The following is a 16,565-nucleotide window of genomic DNA, read 5'->3' as shown; positions in this document are numbered from 1 at the left end:
GTCATCTTGAGGTTATTGTGTAGTGTCAGCCTGAATTCAGTAAAGCTACTTACAGATGAGACTTTAAGTTACAATTTTCTTTCTAATATTAGATCAAACAGTCTCTGACCACTAAAGAGGACTGAGGACACTGACTCAAGGTTTTTGAAGGAGCATATTTGAATGCTTTCAATGAAAACACACTGCATTTTAGTTTGTAACATTTCTTCTTTAGGCCTTTCTACCTGCCAAGATTGTCTAGAGCAATGGAGAAGATCATGGAAAAGCTGACCTCTGAGTCTCCTTTGCACCCAAAGTTTTGTTTCTGTAGCTGACTACAAAAGGCAGGAAAATTATGCACCAAAAATCCGAATGTATTTGTAGTCCTTCCTCTCTTCTATGCTATTTCCTTCTTGCAAGAAGACAGGACAAATACCAGTGTGCTGAATACAGTGGACAAGCCATGGGCTCTTCCTGTGTTTTCTGCGTTAGTGATCTGCTGAGGGAAGCTTTGATCTGCAAAGAGGGTTGGTCAAAAGAATACACTTGCTGGCTGATGAAAATTTGACAGAATTGCATCTCATATATTTCAGTGTATCTTTAGAACAGGCTATTTATAGGCATGGAACTTTGATCTTTTGTTCATTTATTCAAGCAGAGCCTAAAACAGAGTTTAGGTGGTGATGATGTGCTTTAAGTTCCCTGCTTCTCAGCTCAACCCCCAAAGACTCAGTGTTCTCCTTTCTGGAAAGGTTTTCTAGTAGCCTGCTTAGCAGCTTGAAATTATTTTGCTCTTCAGGTGATTCCAACAGACCTGATCTAATAAAACAGTAATACCAATACTCCTTGGATAGCAACTAATTGTGACTGTTTCGCCAAGCGCTCCCAGTGTCTTCCTGCTTATGCAATGGAGTCCAGCAGGATTACATACTAATCACATCATAAGTCTTAAATTAGCATTTTATTTATTTATTTATTTTTGTGTAGAGGAATCTTCTTGTTAATATAAATGACCGGAAGTTCTATAAAATAAAGGCAATGTCTCAAACCAAATACAGCCAAAAATAAATAATCAAATGAGCTTTGAGCATTTCTTCAAATATGTCTACCTTACCGTAGAATGGTCTGGGTTGGAAGGGACCTTAAAGACCATTCAGTTCCAACTCCCATACTGTGGGCAGAGACGCTTTCCCCTAGCTCAGGTTGCCCAGGGCAGCCCCATCCCACCTGGCCTTGAACGCCTCCAGGGATGGGGTACCCACAGCTTCTCTGTGCAGCTGTGCCAGGGCCTCACCGCCCTCTCAGTGAAGAATTTCCTCCTAACATCTGACCTAGATCTCTCTTATTTTAGTTTAAAACTATTCCCATGTGTCCTGTCACTATCCATACATTTGAAAAGTCATTCTCCCCTTTCCTCATAAGTTCCCTTTAAGTACTGAAAGGCTGCAATGAGATTTCTCTTGGGCCTTCTCTTCTTCAGGCTGAACAGGTCCAGCTCCCTCAACCTCTCTTTGCAGTAGAAGTGTTCCAGCCATCTGTCCTTATTCATGTTCATGGCCGTGCTGGAACTGCTCCAGCAGCTCCACGTATTTCTGGCACTTGGGTCCAAGACCTGGATGTAGTACTCCCTCACGAGTGCAGAGTAGAGGGGAACGATGACGATCACCTCCCTCACCCTGCTGGCCACCTCTTTTTTGATGACGAAAAGAATAATATTATGCAAAATGTAGTTTGCAAGAATGCAAATTCCTGCATGACCTTGGTACCCCACTGTAGATCTGAATGGCCATACCATTGTATGTACAAATATGCATTAGAATTAGTTTGTGACCAGTGTTAAGATTTTATGTCTTTCAGTCATCAGTTCATGGACTAGTGCATTTACAGTGTGAATTAATACAGACGATTAATAGCAGAGGGTGATTACATAATTGCAGAAGGTATGTGAGCTGCTCAAATGCTGAAGTATTTCTGCAGTGAGTAATCAAAACTGGTCCTTTCTTACCCTTTTAGTACTTGCTCTTGGATATCAGTCCTCAGAAGAAGTAGTTTGTTTCACATGGTTCAAAAGCCTGTATATACACATACCAATATGTGACAAAAACCTGTTTAAAAATGTGTGTTTATTTGTGACTTATGAGTTAAAAGCAGGGAGCAGAGCTAGAACTCTAGTTCTCTCTTGCTAATGTGGTGTTATTACCACAGGAATGAATGACTACATCTCTAGATACATATTTTTAAGTATGTTTTAGTGGTTCTTCCATTAAAATTTTTAGTATTTTATACTGTTTAATAGTAATAAGAAAAAACTAAATATATAGGGACTCTGCTGCTCTAGAAAAACTGGAGAGAAAGAATAACATTTTATGTATACATCTTAATGTAGTAATGGAAACCCAAACAGCAGCAATGTTTCATGTTTTAAGTTTAAATTGGGAAAATACTAGCATCAAAGAAAATCTCTCAAGAACTTTGTTTTATACTTTTTAATCTTCTGCTTAATTTATTTTTCATTCAATTATTCTTTTTTTTTTTTTTTTAGGTATTAAGGAAAACATCTGGATGCATATTGATGCAGCCTATGCTGGGAGTGCATTCATCTGTCCTGAATTCAGGCATCTTTTAAATGGAGTGGAGGTGAAGTGAGCCACCTGTTAAAACCTTGCTCTTTTGTAGGCTCTTTCTGTTTATAGAAACATCCAATATTAATGGCTTTTCTAGAATCTCAAAGTATTCTGCACTTCAGCTTACACTACAAATCCCTGCATATTCTATTACCTTACTTATGTTTATGTATTACTGGTTTATTCTGGAAGTATGCGAATTATTACCATATGTGAAAGTCACTCAAGAATGGCAAATGGTAGTAAACCAAATACCCTCAAAAAAGCACATCTGTAACACCCTAATTCTATATTACAAAAAAAAAAAAAAAAAAGAAGAAGAAGAAAAAAAAGTAATGTGCTCATTATGCCTGATTTTTACTTGCATCATGAGAGTCATGTAGAATATAGCAAGTAGCTGTATCTCAAAAAGAGAGAGTTTAATAACCAAGAGAGCTAAATGAAATATTCCCCCATCAGCTCTTGTGTCCCTTTTCTCCTCCTCACTTGCTGAGCTACTTGGCATTCAGTTGCTTAGATAAGGATACTTCAATTTCCTGCTGCTCCCCTCAGGCAGTCAGATAAGTCCTTGTCTTCCATGTCAGTGGAGAAAATATTGCTGTTTGGTGAAGGCAGAAGTTTAAACACAGCACAGATAGATAGTGACTAATAAAGAAGAGGAGGGAACCCCTCCCCCCACCCCCAGCAAATAAAGCATTTCTTTCTGTCTCTTTTTTATCAGCAAATGAAGCTTGTTGTAATTTCCTGTGGGGGGATATATTTTAACTTATTGTTATTGGTTCCTGAAGGAAATGAAACAGCATCCCTTGTCTGGTCTAGCATTTGCCATAAAAGTAAATATTTAACAACCACAGATAGGTTTCTTGCCTTGTGCAGTGTGGGGAGATAGGTCAGTAGCCAGAAAGATAGATAATCTCTTACGGGATAAATTGTTAATTGTTTACAAGTAACAATGAAGGTTCTGAGAAGCAAATGAGAATGAACAGTGCTGCATAGAGTAGTCAGACCCTGGTGCTTCCAGGCCCCCATCTCTCCTTACATTTGATGGCAGATTGCCTGTGCCTTTCCTAACACACAGCCTACAGAAGAAGCCATTTCCACATGATGTCAGTCTCACCTGTCTGAGTTTCCTCTGATGATGCCTCAAGTAAAACTGGCCTTTCCCATGATTTATATAATGTATTGTGAATGCCTGTTTGTTCTGTCTATACTTTTTCTTTCAGCTTTAGAAGAAAAGATGATTTCCATTAAAAGAGAATACCTTGGCCCTAAAAAAATAATTTCCCGCTCATTTGTAATTTGATGGTTAAACATGATTCACGGATTCTGAACAAAATATATCATTTGTTTCTCTACTTGAATTTTGTGTTTATATGTCAAATAATCTTGGAAATAGAAAGCTCAGTGAATCACTTTGGAAATTTGATGTGAACTGCAGCAGCTATTGCTGACTATGTTTATGTTTATTATGTGAGAAATTGCTTAGTTTATACTGAAATATCTACTTCTGCATACCATACGTATCTGAAAGGTGTAATTTTTAGCAGATGCTCCAAATTTTGATGATAACAGTAGTTTAACTGCACAATAAACCTAAATTCAATTTCCAAAATGAAATGAAGATATAACTTCAGTAGTTAATAAGTAAGGTGCTATCAGTATGAACGTTGCCTATAAAGCTCCTGTTCAGGGATGCATTCATAGTTAAGGCCTACTCAGATAATTTGATTAAGTTAAATCATTGGCACATTGTCATAATTCTTTTTTATTTATTTATCTGTTCTCAGTTCGCAGATTCATTTAACTTTAATCCCCACAAGTGGCTCCTAGTGAATTTTGACTGCTCTGCTATGTGGTAAGTATTACAGAAAAAGGAAATATTATGAGATACAAAAACCACATGTTAAATGAATTCACCTTTCTTGTAATAGACGTTTATTTATGCTTCTGTATTGAAAAGAGCTGTGGATAGCTTTAACTCTTGTAATTTACAACATTCTCTATTTCATATAATCCTATTTTATAACAAGTACAATTTAAAAGAGGAAAAGAGGGCAACAAAGCATAAAACTAGAGGGATATGTGGCCTTGCTCTTGTGAAACTAATGCATCAGACTGGTTCAGTGGTAGTGGCTGCAATTCTTACTGAGCTCTCAAGGTGCTCGACAGAGATTTTTGATCTAATTTTACTCCTTCTGTGCTTCATTTTTGAAAACAGTTGCTCACAATTCTATCTACTGCCAAAAAGCCTTGTCATGAGTGAAGTGTGGTTGTGAAGCGAGGGGTATTCTTCTCTGATAAGAGAGGGATTATACAAGCCTAGTAAAGAGATATGATCATTTTTTTCTTTGAGATGAATGTCTGATTGCAAGTCTATAAATTCCATTTCTTCTGCAGTGAATGTGCTAACTTATTAAACCAATTTATGAAATAACACAAGTCCAAGTTTAATAATTAAATAAGAAAACTTACATGTCTGCTTAAAAACAAAAGATATATTTTCAGAAACAGACACAAATGTGAGTAGGCTGAATTAACATTTCTGACCATCACTGTGTTTTACAGAACAAGCATGCGTGACGTGACAGTGTACTGATTTGACTGTGTGTGTGGTGGGAGTGAGAGGTGGAGTTAGCACTGCACTACTCCCTCCCCTCTACAGGGTTCCATTGTCAACTACATAGTCTGTGCTCAAGCTGTGTGCAAGTGGCTCATAACAAATACAATTAAAGTTCACAAAATAATGTTAGAAGTTTACAATCTTGTGGGTCCATCTTACCAGCTGTACATGGCCACACATGGCCCATAGACATGCCTTATTTAAAATACAAATAAAAAAACTCCCTTTAAGGATGTTAATACAGTGAATAGTATGCTAAAATATCTTTTCCTTCTTTTCCATTTAGCTTCATGTTGGAGCCTTGATTCTTTCAAAAGCTTCTCTAAGAATGGTTGTGATTTAGCTAATGAACAGCATTTAATTTCAAAAAGGAGTATTTTTGCAATTTGGTACTGATTTTTCAATTTCCCCAGATGACAATGTAGAGATTACATTTTGATATGAAAGGATGCTAGTGTAGAATCTTGTAGATATACTTTGAAACAAAGCAAATTAACCACAGCAGTAGTAATAACATTCCATAAAGATGATCCTATTGTGTCCCAGAGTGGAATTTCCAGGACCTAATGTCTACCAGCATCACGACTAATGGTACTTATTATCAGAACAGCAGATCAGTAAATGCAGACTATTTATCAAGATAAATTAAAACATGACTTTCAATTATAACATCAGTTATAATTGAAGATTTTTGTAGAATTGAAACAGGAGGGAAAACTGAAAACTTCCTTTAAAAAGAGAACTTTAAGAAATCATCCAGAAAAAAGTCACCTTTTCCTGGAAGAAAAGAAGAGTAAGTTTGTGACAGTGGTTATTCAGTTGCTTTTGGTTAATCTTTGGCTCTTTTGAAATCCTTAATGAAGTTGACTTTTGCACAAATATGCATATTATTCAGCTTATATGGTACATTTTTGAATGTAAGATTGTTCCTGACAAAAACACTTCAAATATTCCAAGCCTAATTTTTTTTTTTTCTTTTCCTTAGATGAATAGCTTAGATTCAACTCATTCATTAGCAATGGCAGTGATTAACCAAGGCTCCAATTTATAAGTTCCTCATAGCTAGCTGTCTCTTCATTTGAAAACAGGGAGAAGATGGAACTCCTTTGCCAATTTCTCCCATCTTTTTCCTGTTATTTGAAGACATTGGTAGCAAAGTAGCCACTCTCAGAAATGATAAAATTCGTCATCATTCTCTTTAATGTTTGCAGGACAATTAGGAGCCAGTCTTGTCCCTACAAGTTAAATTTCTCATTAATTCTGCTCTCACTTATACCCCTATGGAACCATGTTAGCACTTTTTACCTAGTTTTCTAGGAAAACAAGATATATACAAACATACTTATGTTCCCATTTCAGGAGATTGTAGCTTTTTCCTATCAAATCTTAGACGTCAGATGTAAGGGAGTATACTTTCGAAGTGCTTTTCTCAGTTTGTTTCCTGCCTTTTTTTTTTTTTTATGGTGAATCATCACGTAGAATGCATATTTTTGTAGGTATGAAGATTTCATTTCAAGCAATCTTAAGAGACCTTGCAAAATGTTTCCTTACTGAAAGCTGCACAACTGTAGCCTAATACTAAGGTTTCATTTCATCAAGGCATTTATATATTGGTGTTATTTGCTTGATATGGAATGAGGTATATAATTAAAGTCAAGCTCTTCGTCTTGAAGTCATATACGTAACCAAAAGACCAACTATTTCTGAGGCCTATGACTGGTATTCAGCTCAGTTATTGGACTGAAATGCTGACTGAAAAGATGAAAACTCATTTGGAATGTGATAATAAGGGATGGAGAAGCCTGGTAAGAAGAAATAAATGTGATAGCTACATAGTCCTTTTAGGATCCATGGGAAGTATTAACCATGATTTTGTAATAATACAGAAAGAGTTCAATAAACGATGTGTCAAAGTCAAACTGAATTCCACTGAAGGTTTCTATTTCACCCACACTTATTTAGTGGTTTCAGCACTTTCTCCAATGAACACATTTATTTTCCTTGCAAGTTGATTAAGAAAATCCAGCCACTGGATCTGTAATGTAATTATTGAACTACTTGGTGCACTATGAAGCACTGGTGTCACCTGGAATTTGGAGGTAATTTCGTTATCAGTCTTTTGCAAAATATTATAAAACTTCTTGATATACAGAAAAAACAGATCCTAAGAGGAAAAAAAAAAAGAATTCAATATAATGTCTCTTAGAAGAGTATGTTCTCCATATTTATATATTGAGGTCTTTTAAAATACTCTGCTTTGAAACTACCAGGCAGTTTTGTCTGGCCTGTTTAGTCAATGGTCTGGTATATTATAAAAGAAGAAATTTCTTCTTTCAGAGAGGGTAAAAGTAATCCTCTTACAAAAGTTTTGTTAATTTTGCTTTTCTATTGCTCTTTTCAGGGTTTAAGTGTTAGCTTTTGTTCAGAAAGTTTGTTTTGTGTTTAAAGGCAGGTGCTAATAGGAAATGTCCTTCTGTAAGTGGAAGCAAAGTGTCCTTGTTGGCTTGTAATATCAAGCCATCTCTGTTTTTTTTAATCTATTAAAATTGTAAACATCATTAAAATATACAGAATAGAATTAGGCTGCTAAAAACTTCCAATGTGCAATCCAAATAGTTTCCTTTTCACATATTTTCACTGCTTTATCCACTATAACTTTCACTATGTATTTCATATTATGCGTACTTAATATGTGAATTTTATGCCATTGAAAATAGATCTTAATAGCCTATTATTACACATCAAACCTTAAAATCAAGTTTATGAAGAAAATTTTTGAAATATATGTTCAGGGCTCTTCAGTCAATCTTGGGTATTTGCAGAGAAAGTAAAGAATACCACTTCTCTCTGTTACCAGACCACACAAGCACTTACTGCAAAGAAGGTTAAACACAAAGGGTGAAATCTAGACAGGGTGTATAGAGGCGCAGTTCAACTGATTCATATACATTTATGTCCAAGCTTTGGATTTATTTTAGTAATCCTATTAGATAGTTTTTTATGGTTGCCAGATTATGACCTACAAAGTCTGAGCTGGAACAGCCACCATCTTTTAAAAATGCAGGAACATCACAAAGATCACTAATGCCACTTTAATAGCAGCCCATACATCAATCCACAGTTGATAGGGATGCTAATATCTTCTAACTGAACAGATATGCCTGCATAGTTGTTATCTGTTCTATTGTTTAGCACAGCATATTACAGGAGAAGGAATGAATCTCTCAGAATACAACTAATAATACTGTTTATAACTTGGGTTTGTTGCCTATGGAATGAGCTACACAAATATATCAAAGTAATCAAACATATGAAGACAATAGAGCAATTTAGAGATTTTTTACAATAAAACCTAATTAAACCTAATTACCTAATTAAAATTGCTTTTAGACAGTAGTTTACTTCTTCATATATATATATGTGTATATATATAATCAAAAATATTCTGAATGTCTTTTACTATTTTTTAAATGTGCATGAACTTATGTATCTTCAGTTATATACTTCCCATACCTGAAGTCAAGGTAACTTCAGTGCCTTCTTTACTCTTAAAGTGAGATGAAGGTTTGTGTGAGTAAAATGTTTCATGTGAGTAGTTTTATGCGCAATTTTACATTAAAACAATCAAACAAACATAAAAAACGATACAGAAAAAATGACAAAAGGTTAGGACTTTTGCTGTTTAGAGTACCCCCACATTGAAATAATTTTTGCTTGCTTTGTGAAATATTTATAGGCCTAATGGAATTACGTAGTGGTTTCTCCTTTTTTGATTTCTAGTTCTTTCTGTCTGCCTTTGTAAAGGTGAGTCAGTCTTATACATAGTGTGCTTCCCACCGGTGAAATTGAGCTTATTTTCTGTCTGAGGTGGCTACACCATGGCTGCAGCATGGGGAGACAGCGGCCAGCATCCTCAGGGCCCCAGCACTGCTCCGCATGATGTCTGGGAAGCGACAGCTCTTCCCACACTGCTTTGTACTGCAGTAATTTGCAGGCAACTTCTGTTGACTGCAAACATGAACACTGCTTTAACTAGTCTCACATTCTGGTGTGATTGTCTATCACCATAAAAAGATCCTCTGCGTCTGTTTCTTATCTGTTTTTAAACATGCAGTTATGCAGTCATGCTGCCCGTTCCTGCTGAGCCTTACACTTACTGCTTGTAAGTACAGTACTGATATTGCTGTGAAAAAGTACTGAAAATGGCACAGGCTGTGCTCAGGAAATATGCCAGTTTAAACACATTTAGTTTTCTTTGCTTCTGGAAATCTAATGCTTTAAATTTTAATTCTTATATTTCTCTTTTTTTTTTCTTCCTTTCATACAGGGTGAAAAAAAGATCAGATTTAATCGGTGCTTTTAAATTAGAACCTCTTTACCTGCAGCATCAGCACCAGGAGTCTGGTAATTTTATTGTTAAATACAATTACCATTATTTTATTTACACAATGATATTTAACATAAAAAAAAAAATGGTTTAAGATGACAACTGAAATTCTTAAAACTAAAAAAAACTAAAAAGCTAAGTTGTTTAGCAGCCTATTTCCATATTCAAAATGCCTTAGGAAGTGAAGTTTATTGAAGTGCAAACACATCTAGTGAGATTTTAGTTTGTAGAAAAAACAACTGAGGGAAAGCCATTTCATGAGACATTGTATAAATCATTTTGTATTAGGATTTCTTCCACTCCATATTTACCACTGAATCTTCTTCCAAGCTATGGATTCAAGTTCTAACTCATATTTCCAAATACTCGTGCCAGGAACAAACATTCTCTGAAACTGCGAAGAAAGGATGGGCTGTGTTTGGTATCTGTGCTCTGTTTTCTGTGATAGCTATCTGAGACACTGTCCTGTTGCACTCATGTTCTTGAATTGATTGTAGCAAAGGAGGTGCAGGTTATTGGTCTTGTACAAAGTTCTCACAAAAGCTCCTCCTGGTGTGCTTTGCTTGAGGTATAGATCTTAGACCTGTACAAAGCTCCTTTACAGATTAGTGTTGCTCCTTGCACATGCCTAGCAGCTGCAAAGTGGCATTTGCTATTCTGAAGGTTGTCTGTGCACATTCAGTTGGTAAGTGATTAATTGTGAATGTCACAGCAATGTAGTTTAAGTGATTGACCAGTTCATTCATAATGACAGAATTACAGAATGACAGGTGTTGGAGAGGACCTCTGGAAATCATTATAACCCCCTTGCTAAAGCAGGTTCCCTACAGTGGGTTGCACAGGAAAACATCCAGGTAGGTTTTGAGTATCTCCAGAGAAGGAGATACAGCCTCTCTGGGCAGCTTCTTCCAGTGTTCTGTCAGCCTTCAAGGTAAACTTTCTCAAGTAGGTGCATCACCTCAAGGGGCCTGTGCATATTCTTTTCATTTATTGTATCTCATCTATTTCCTGGAGTTGGTGGTGCTGATCTATGCTCAGAAGTGTATTCTGAGTCCACTTCTTTCTGTTATAACCATAAACTCACTGGCATTTAAATAAGAAGCACAGAATCATTGCATATCCTGAGACCCATAAGGTTCATTGAGTTCAGCTCCTGTCTCCACACAGGACCACCCAAAAATCAAACTATATGACTGAGACCATTTTCCAGGCACTTCTTGAACTCTGTCAGGTTGGGGCGATGACCACTGCCCTGGGGAGTCTGTTCAGGTGCCTTCCACCCTTCTGATGAAGAATATTTTCCTGATACCAGGTCTGACCCTCCCCTGATGTGGTTCCATGCCGTTCCTTCAGGTCCTGTTGCTGCCAACAGAGAGATGAGATCAGCTCTGCCCTTCTAATCCTCCTTGTGAAGGGCTGTAGGTCACTATGAGGCCTTAATTGATGCCATCTAGAATTCCACTGTTCACAAATATCTATTCCTGTGCCTTAATTCTGACCTGTCAGAGCTTTTGTATTTTATACCTTTTTCTACATTTTATTTTTCTACATTTCCAGGCAATGCAATTATGGAACTTGGCAATAAACAGGAAAATGTAGTAACTCTGAAGCTGAGGTTCACCTAACGAAGGCTAGAATTATTAAGAAAAAAAATATACATTTTTTTTTTTTTACCTTTCAAAATGAAAAGTGCTAATTATTGCAAATATACTTGTCACTAGCTTTTAATTAATGTATTAGAAAAATGAGAAAAATGTTTCTTTTGAGAAAAAAAATCTGAAGTTAAAATGAAGGTGAAAATACATTCTTGTGAAAATCGACAGCACTGATACAAGCATATTAGGGCTTCCCCAGGTTAAATAACACCAAAGGGAAATGAAACCTTTCTTAGTTGGTCTGAAAACTTTATCTCCCAGGTGGATAAAAAATCATCCAGCCTTTGCATTGCCTTCCCTAGCTGTGTTAGTATTTCATTAGATCTGGACATAAAGATTCCAAGTAGATCAGCTGATAATTAGCAGTCAAGCAACGTTAATATTTTCTCTGCTCTATTCCTATTTGCTGACAGTTTTCCAAAGATCTGGACAACTTTCCAAATGCCAACACCTCTAGTTGTCAAATCCAATCCACACATATGCCTTCAATCAAAATGTCCAGAGTTTCAAGGGTGCGAGGCTGTTACAGTCACTGTTGATCCCTGCGTGATTTATGGCATCAGCACTCCTGGAAATAAGATTTGTCTAATGGAGGATATTATTTTCTGAGTATGTCTCAGGACTGAGAATTCCCATCGTGGTTTACAAGGCAAATGAAGTAGCATTTTTGAATTCACTCATCTCTCACTCAAGAATTTAAATGAGTGGAAAAATATATCTATCTGTGAGCAATTAGTCTTAATAACCATATGGCAATTATGTGTGCCCTCAAGAGGAAAGTCTTTATTTTGTCATTAATTATAATTTTATGTGATTTGCATCATCCCACCAGGAAGATTATACTAGCTTGCCTGGGAGCCCAGGATATAGGTCAAATCCTACTGGCAGTGTAAGAATAGTGAGCTCCATACTCTATTGTAAATGCTGCATGTACTCCCACAATGCAATTCCTCCTGCTTAAATACAGATGTAAGGCTAAGGCTTGTAATCAAAGACTAATCATTGACTGCATTCTGCTTCACAGCTTGTGAAAGGCGTTGTTGTGGATCATTAGACATAGCCCCTTGCAGCAGCGTAGGATTATTTATCTATCACCAGTTGCTTTACTTTCTTCGCTACCAGCCTTGCAGCTATCAAATAAAAATGGCTGTGACAATGCAGAGCACGAATGTTATCAAATTACCCTGTTGCTGAGCTGAGACAGCCATGTTAATTCTCTGAAGTCCAGAAACAGAATAACGATTGTTATTTTTTTTTTTTCCCCTTTTGGAAGTTAACTTAGGAACATGCTAAAGAACCAAATGGCTGGGTGTTTCAGGGAGGAAGGATCATGTGTTTTGGCTGCATGCATATGAGAATGTTGGCAAGGGAGCTTGTAACTCAGTAAATTGAGTCTCTTTGTGTTTTTTTTTTTTTTTTTAAGAGTCCCAGGAAATTGGAAGGGTATTACACAAATGACATAAACTGGTCAATTCATAAGCCACAGTTCTATTTAGTACCTGGGAGCACTTGGACTGCACTTTTCCATGGAATTTAAGTATATACTTTCCTGTGAAGCTTATGCTCCACTGTAGAAAAATAAAGCAGAATAAAAAAGCTAAGCAGATGCTTCCACATGTTGCTAAAGAACTGCTTAAGATTTTAGGTCAATTTAATTTTTGTCACTGGCTTACTGCAAGTAATCCAGCTTTACTATGAAATTAGCCTAATTACCTGATTCGAAGCAAAGGTAGAAGCATCTTGACTCTGTGTGGTCATACAAAAGACAACAAATAATACCTTCTGCTTGCCTCCTTGGACTGCTTTGGGGCTTGGTCAGGCTGTGTTTGTAAAAGGTTGTTTTCAGTACATGAAATAAAAAGTCATAAACATGCAGAATATTATTCTCCAAACAGGAAGAGAGGCAAATTCCTCAGTCACATTTTCCAGTCACTTATTAGATGTCCTGAAGAACAAGCAACAAATGCATGAAGGGGTATAAAAGGTAGTCAGGAATGCATTATTTTGAAAAGCATGAGTTTGGGGATTCTACAGAACAAAATTAATAAAAGCGGCTTTCTCTACTCTTTCTTTACAAGAGGAAAATAAACACAGTATTGAGTCTGTGATCACTACAGGATCATAAGTGTAACAAAAAGGAAAAATGTTTAATTTGTAAGTGGTATATTCTGGCTAGCCAAGGAATTATGTGTATTACCCATTGATGCTAGGGATGCTTGTTTGTAGAAAACATCTAGCTAAAGAGCAGCATGTGCAATAGTACTAGAATGACTGTAGGTTTTGGCTGTTATGATGAAGCAATGCAATTTTTTTTTCTTTAACTTCCAGGCCTTGTAACAGATTACCGGGTAAGTACATCAATATAATCACTAATATTGCTGCTTGTATACACTGATTTGTCCAGGGATTTTATTTTCCATTGATTTCATAAACTTAAAACGTTGCCTTTCTTTTCAGGATGCATTCAGCTTGCTAAATTTTTAACGTTACTCAAGCTGAAACTGTAAACTCTCTTTTTGGGAAACAAAACAAAAGCCACACCATTTGGCTTTTGTTTTTTAACAAAAAAAAACAATTTAAAGGCAGAATGTGTCTTGCATATGTAATATTTCAAGGTTTAATCAGTAGAAAGAAGTTGCCTAAAGATTTTATTTTTTAGAGTAGTGGATAATACCTTTTTTTTAAATGCACTTTTTAACCTTGACAATAGAAGATCTTTTATTCTGAAGTAGAAAACAGGTCAGTCGTACTAGAAGCTAGCCCCACAGCTGCAAGCCAAGCCTTACTTTTTCCAAAGCCTTTGAAGAGAATTCAGGATGCAAATAGACAATTGGATTTGGCTTGTGACCCTTTCATTCTGCCAACAACCTTCTTTGCTACTTCTCAATTGAGAAATTTGAGTATTAAATAGTCATAGTAGGGCACGAGCCAAGAATCGCCATTTCTGTTATTACTGGGCCCAACCCTAGCTATGGCCCCTAATATCTGAAATGAACTCAGAAGTCACTGCAATATGTACAATTTCTGCAGTATCACTGCAAGGCTGACTTCTAATGTGGATACCTCCCTCTTGCCACAGCACTGGCAGATCCCCCTGGGGAGGAGGTTCCGTTCCCTGAAGCTCTGGTTTGTGCTGAGGATGTACGGTGTCACAGGACTGCAGGAGCACATCCGCAAGGTAACTGCAGTGTGTTTTCTTGGGTGGTCTGCTTGGAATAGCAAGGGAAAATGAACTTTGTCCCTGTCTGTTTTCTAAAACTTTTGTATGCGTCAGAAACCAATGGCTTTAATAGAGCTCAGGTCAGTAAGAGTATTGCTTGTTTGCCCTGATTCTAAATGATAGCAGGATCAAAATTGTCACTTGTTTTGTATTACTCTTTAGAGAATACAAGTGTCAGAATTTGAAATTTATACAATGCAGCACCACAGGTCCATCTCAAATTAAGCCAGAATATATTGATGGGTTTTTTTGGGGGGAGAAAAGACATGAAAACACATTATCACTCTGTGTTATGAATAGGCATGCATTGATTGCATGTTTAGATTATAATTAAGGTCATTGGGCTGCATTCATGCTGCACTAACTTACAGGGCATGTCTGCCTATCCTTGAAGTGATAATTTCTGCTGGTTCTGCTTCCTGTTTAAAATGGATTTAAAAAAAAAATCAAAAGCCATGATGTGTACAGTTTACAGTTTGTTAGCATTGCTGTGAAAAAGTACTAAGTTTAGTCTTGATTTAGACCTGGCACCAGTCTAAATCATATATATACTTCCTCTGTGGCAGTAAAATCAAATTCAAGCATGCTTTTCCTTTTTTTATGAAGTTTAGGGAAACTTCTAGTGAGAGGAGCTCTATGACTTGGCTGTAAATATTTACAAAAATATCCATTAGCTGAGAATCTGGTCTCATATACCAAACTCTCTGCAGACACACATTCCTTTCTGTTGTGGTACTAAACAGATTAAGCCCTAAGAAAGGCTTCTCCTGTCATTGTAAAACAGCTGCATGAAAATATCTCTTCCAATTTGGGAAGGTTCTGGAATGGACAATGTCCTCATTTTTATTACAGTATATTTTTCAACTGACTCTTAACTCTCAACTGACTCAGTGACTTAAATTATATTTTTATTCCTCATAAGGTTGTCAGAAGCAAATTCTGACAACAGTGGCAAGCCTGATGTTCTATTGTCCTTGTGGCAACCTGATACATACCTTCTGATGAAAAATTGATGTATAATTTGTTACTGTTTTACTAGATTGCCACTACAGTTCATAGTGCTTTGCTCTCTCAGGTTAGATTTTTGGAGACTGCAATTATTTCAGCATGATACCAAGTTTTTAAGTAGGCGTAATCTCTCCATGCAAAAACAGGATTGGAAGCCCCATGTTAACTATATGGCCTTGATCAGGCAGATTTCTGCAATTTAATACTCACATTCAGCAAGAAGATTTGCAGTTTTCTCGTTCCCCGCCTTCCTGGCTGCCCAGAGAAAAAGTGCTCGTGTTCTCATAATCTTAGCTGTTTTTATATTTTGTATGACAGCGCAGTCCAGGAAGGAAAAGCAAATCAATTCTTTCTTAAAGATGCTGACTGCTAAGTCGGAACCATCGTATGATCCCTTATTTGTGAAGATAATCAGAAAGCTAGATTTCCAAGGCCTTGTTGAACTGAGTGTGTGTTTAATATTTCTTTATGGATGAAAGTGTTCCTCTGTATACAGAGGGAAAAAAAGTTATCAACTTTTTTTTTGCAACTTTGGAAAACTAGTAAGGGTAACTAAGGGCTGAATTTGAGCCACTGTATACATCTGTCAAACTGGAGCCTTTAAGTCCACTTTTCCTCACCACCCCCCTTGATGAGAGCTAATTAAATTTGGTGCATTTCAAAGCAGCTTTAAAAAAAAACCAACAAAAAACAGTCATTTCTATCTCCAGCAACTCTTAGCTGAACTTACATTTCAAGAAGAAATTGCATTTCATTTGCTTCTTACTTTTGTAGAATTTCCGTAAAATATGACTTGCAAGTTTGCAGATGTGTTGGTAAAGTTTTATCAGTAGTTGCAAAATAACAATTATGAATATGTTTTGTATCTTACCCATTTTTCCCTCTTCTCAGGAATTATCCTGGGTTCCAAATGTATTTTGATAAATTTTGATCGTGTGCTAATGAAACCAACCCAATGCTGGTTCACATTTTCTAATCTACAGACAAGTTTTAAAAGAAAAAGTAAATTGGAATTTAACTAAACTTGTTCTCTTCACTTTAACATTGCTTGTCCTAGCACTCAGCCTTGAAA

The 16,565-nt window shown here is 36.5% G+C and overlaps 1 protein-coding gene across 1 annotated transcript in view; it reads left to right on the top strand.

Moving 5' to 3' along the window:
* The window catches only part of DDC (dopa decarboxylase), a 49,233-nt gene that overhangs the window by 20,295 nt on the left and 12,373 nt on the right, over window positions 1-16,565 (top strand). The window contains exons 7-11 of the mRNA XM_031589167.2: window positions 2,522-2,616; window positions 4,391-4,458; window positions 9,551-9,627; window positions 13,594-13,613; window positions 14,345-14,443. Of these exons, the coding sequence (XP_031445027.1) occupies window positions 2,522-2,616; window positions 4,391-4,458; window positions 9,551-9,627; window positions 13,594-13,613; window positions 14,345-14,443 (359 nt within the window). The remainder of the gene's footprint in view (window positions 1-2,521; window positions 2,617-4,390; window positions 4,459-9,550; window positions 9,628-13,593; window positions 13,614-14,344; window positions 14,444-16,565) is intronic.

Source organism: Phasianus colchicus, chromosome 3 (genome assembly GCF_987193195.1).
Source record: "Phasianus colchicus chromosome 3, bPhaCol1.hap1.1, whole genome shotgun sequence".
NCBI classification, from domain to species: Eukaryota; Metazoa; Chordata; class Aves; order Galliformes; family Phasianidae; genus Phasianus; species Phasianus colchicus.
The sequence above is the reverse complement of the archived record's forward strand: the minus strand, read 5'-3'. Positions and strand labels throughout refer to the sequence as shown.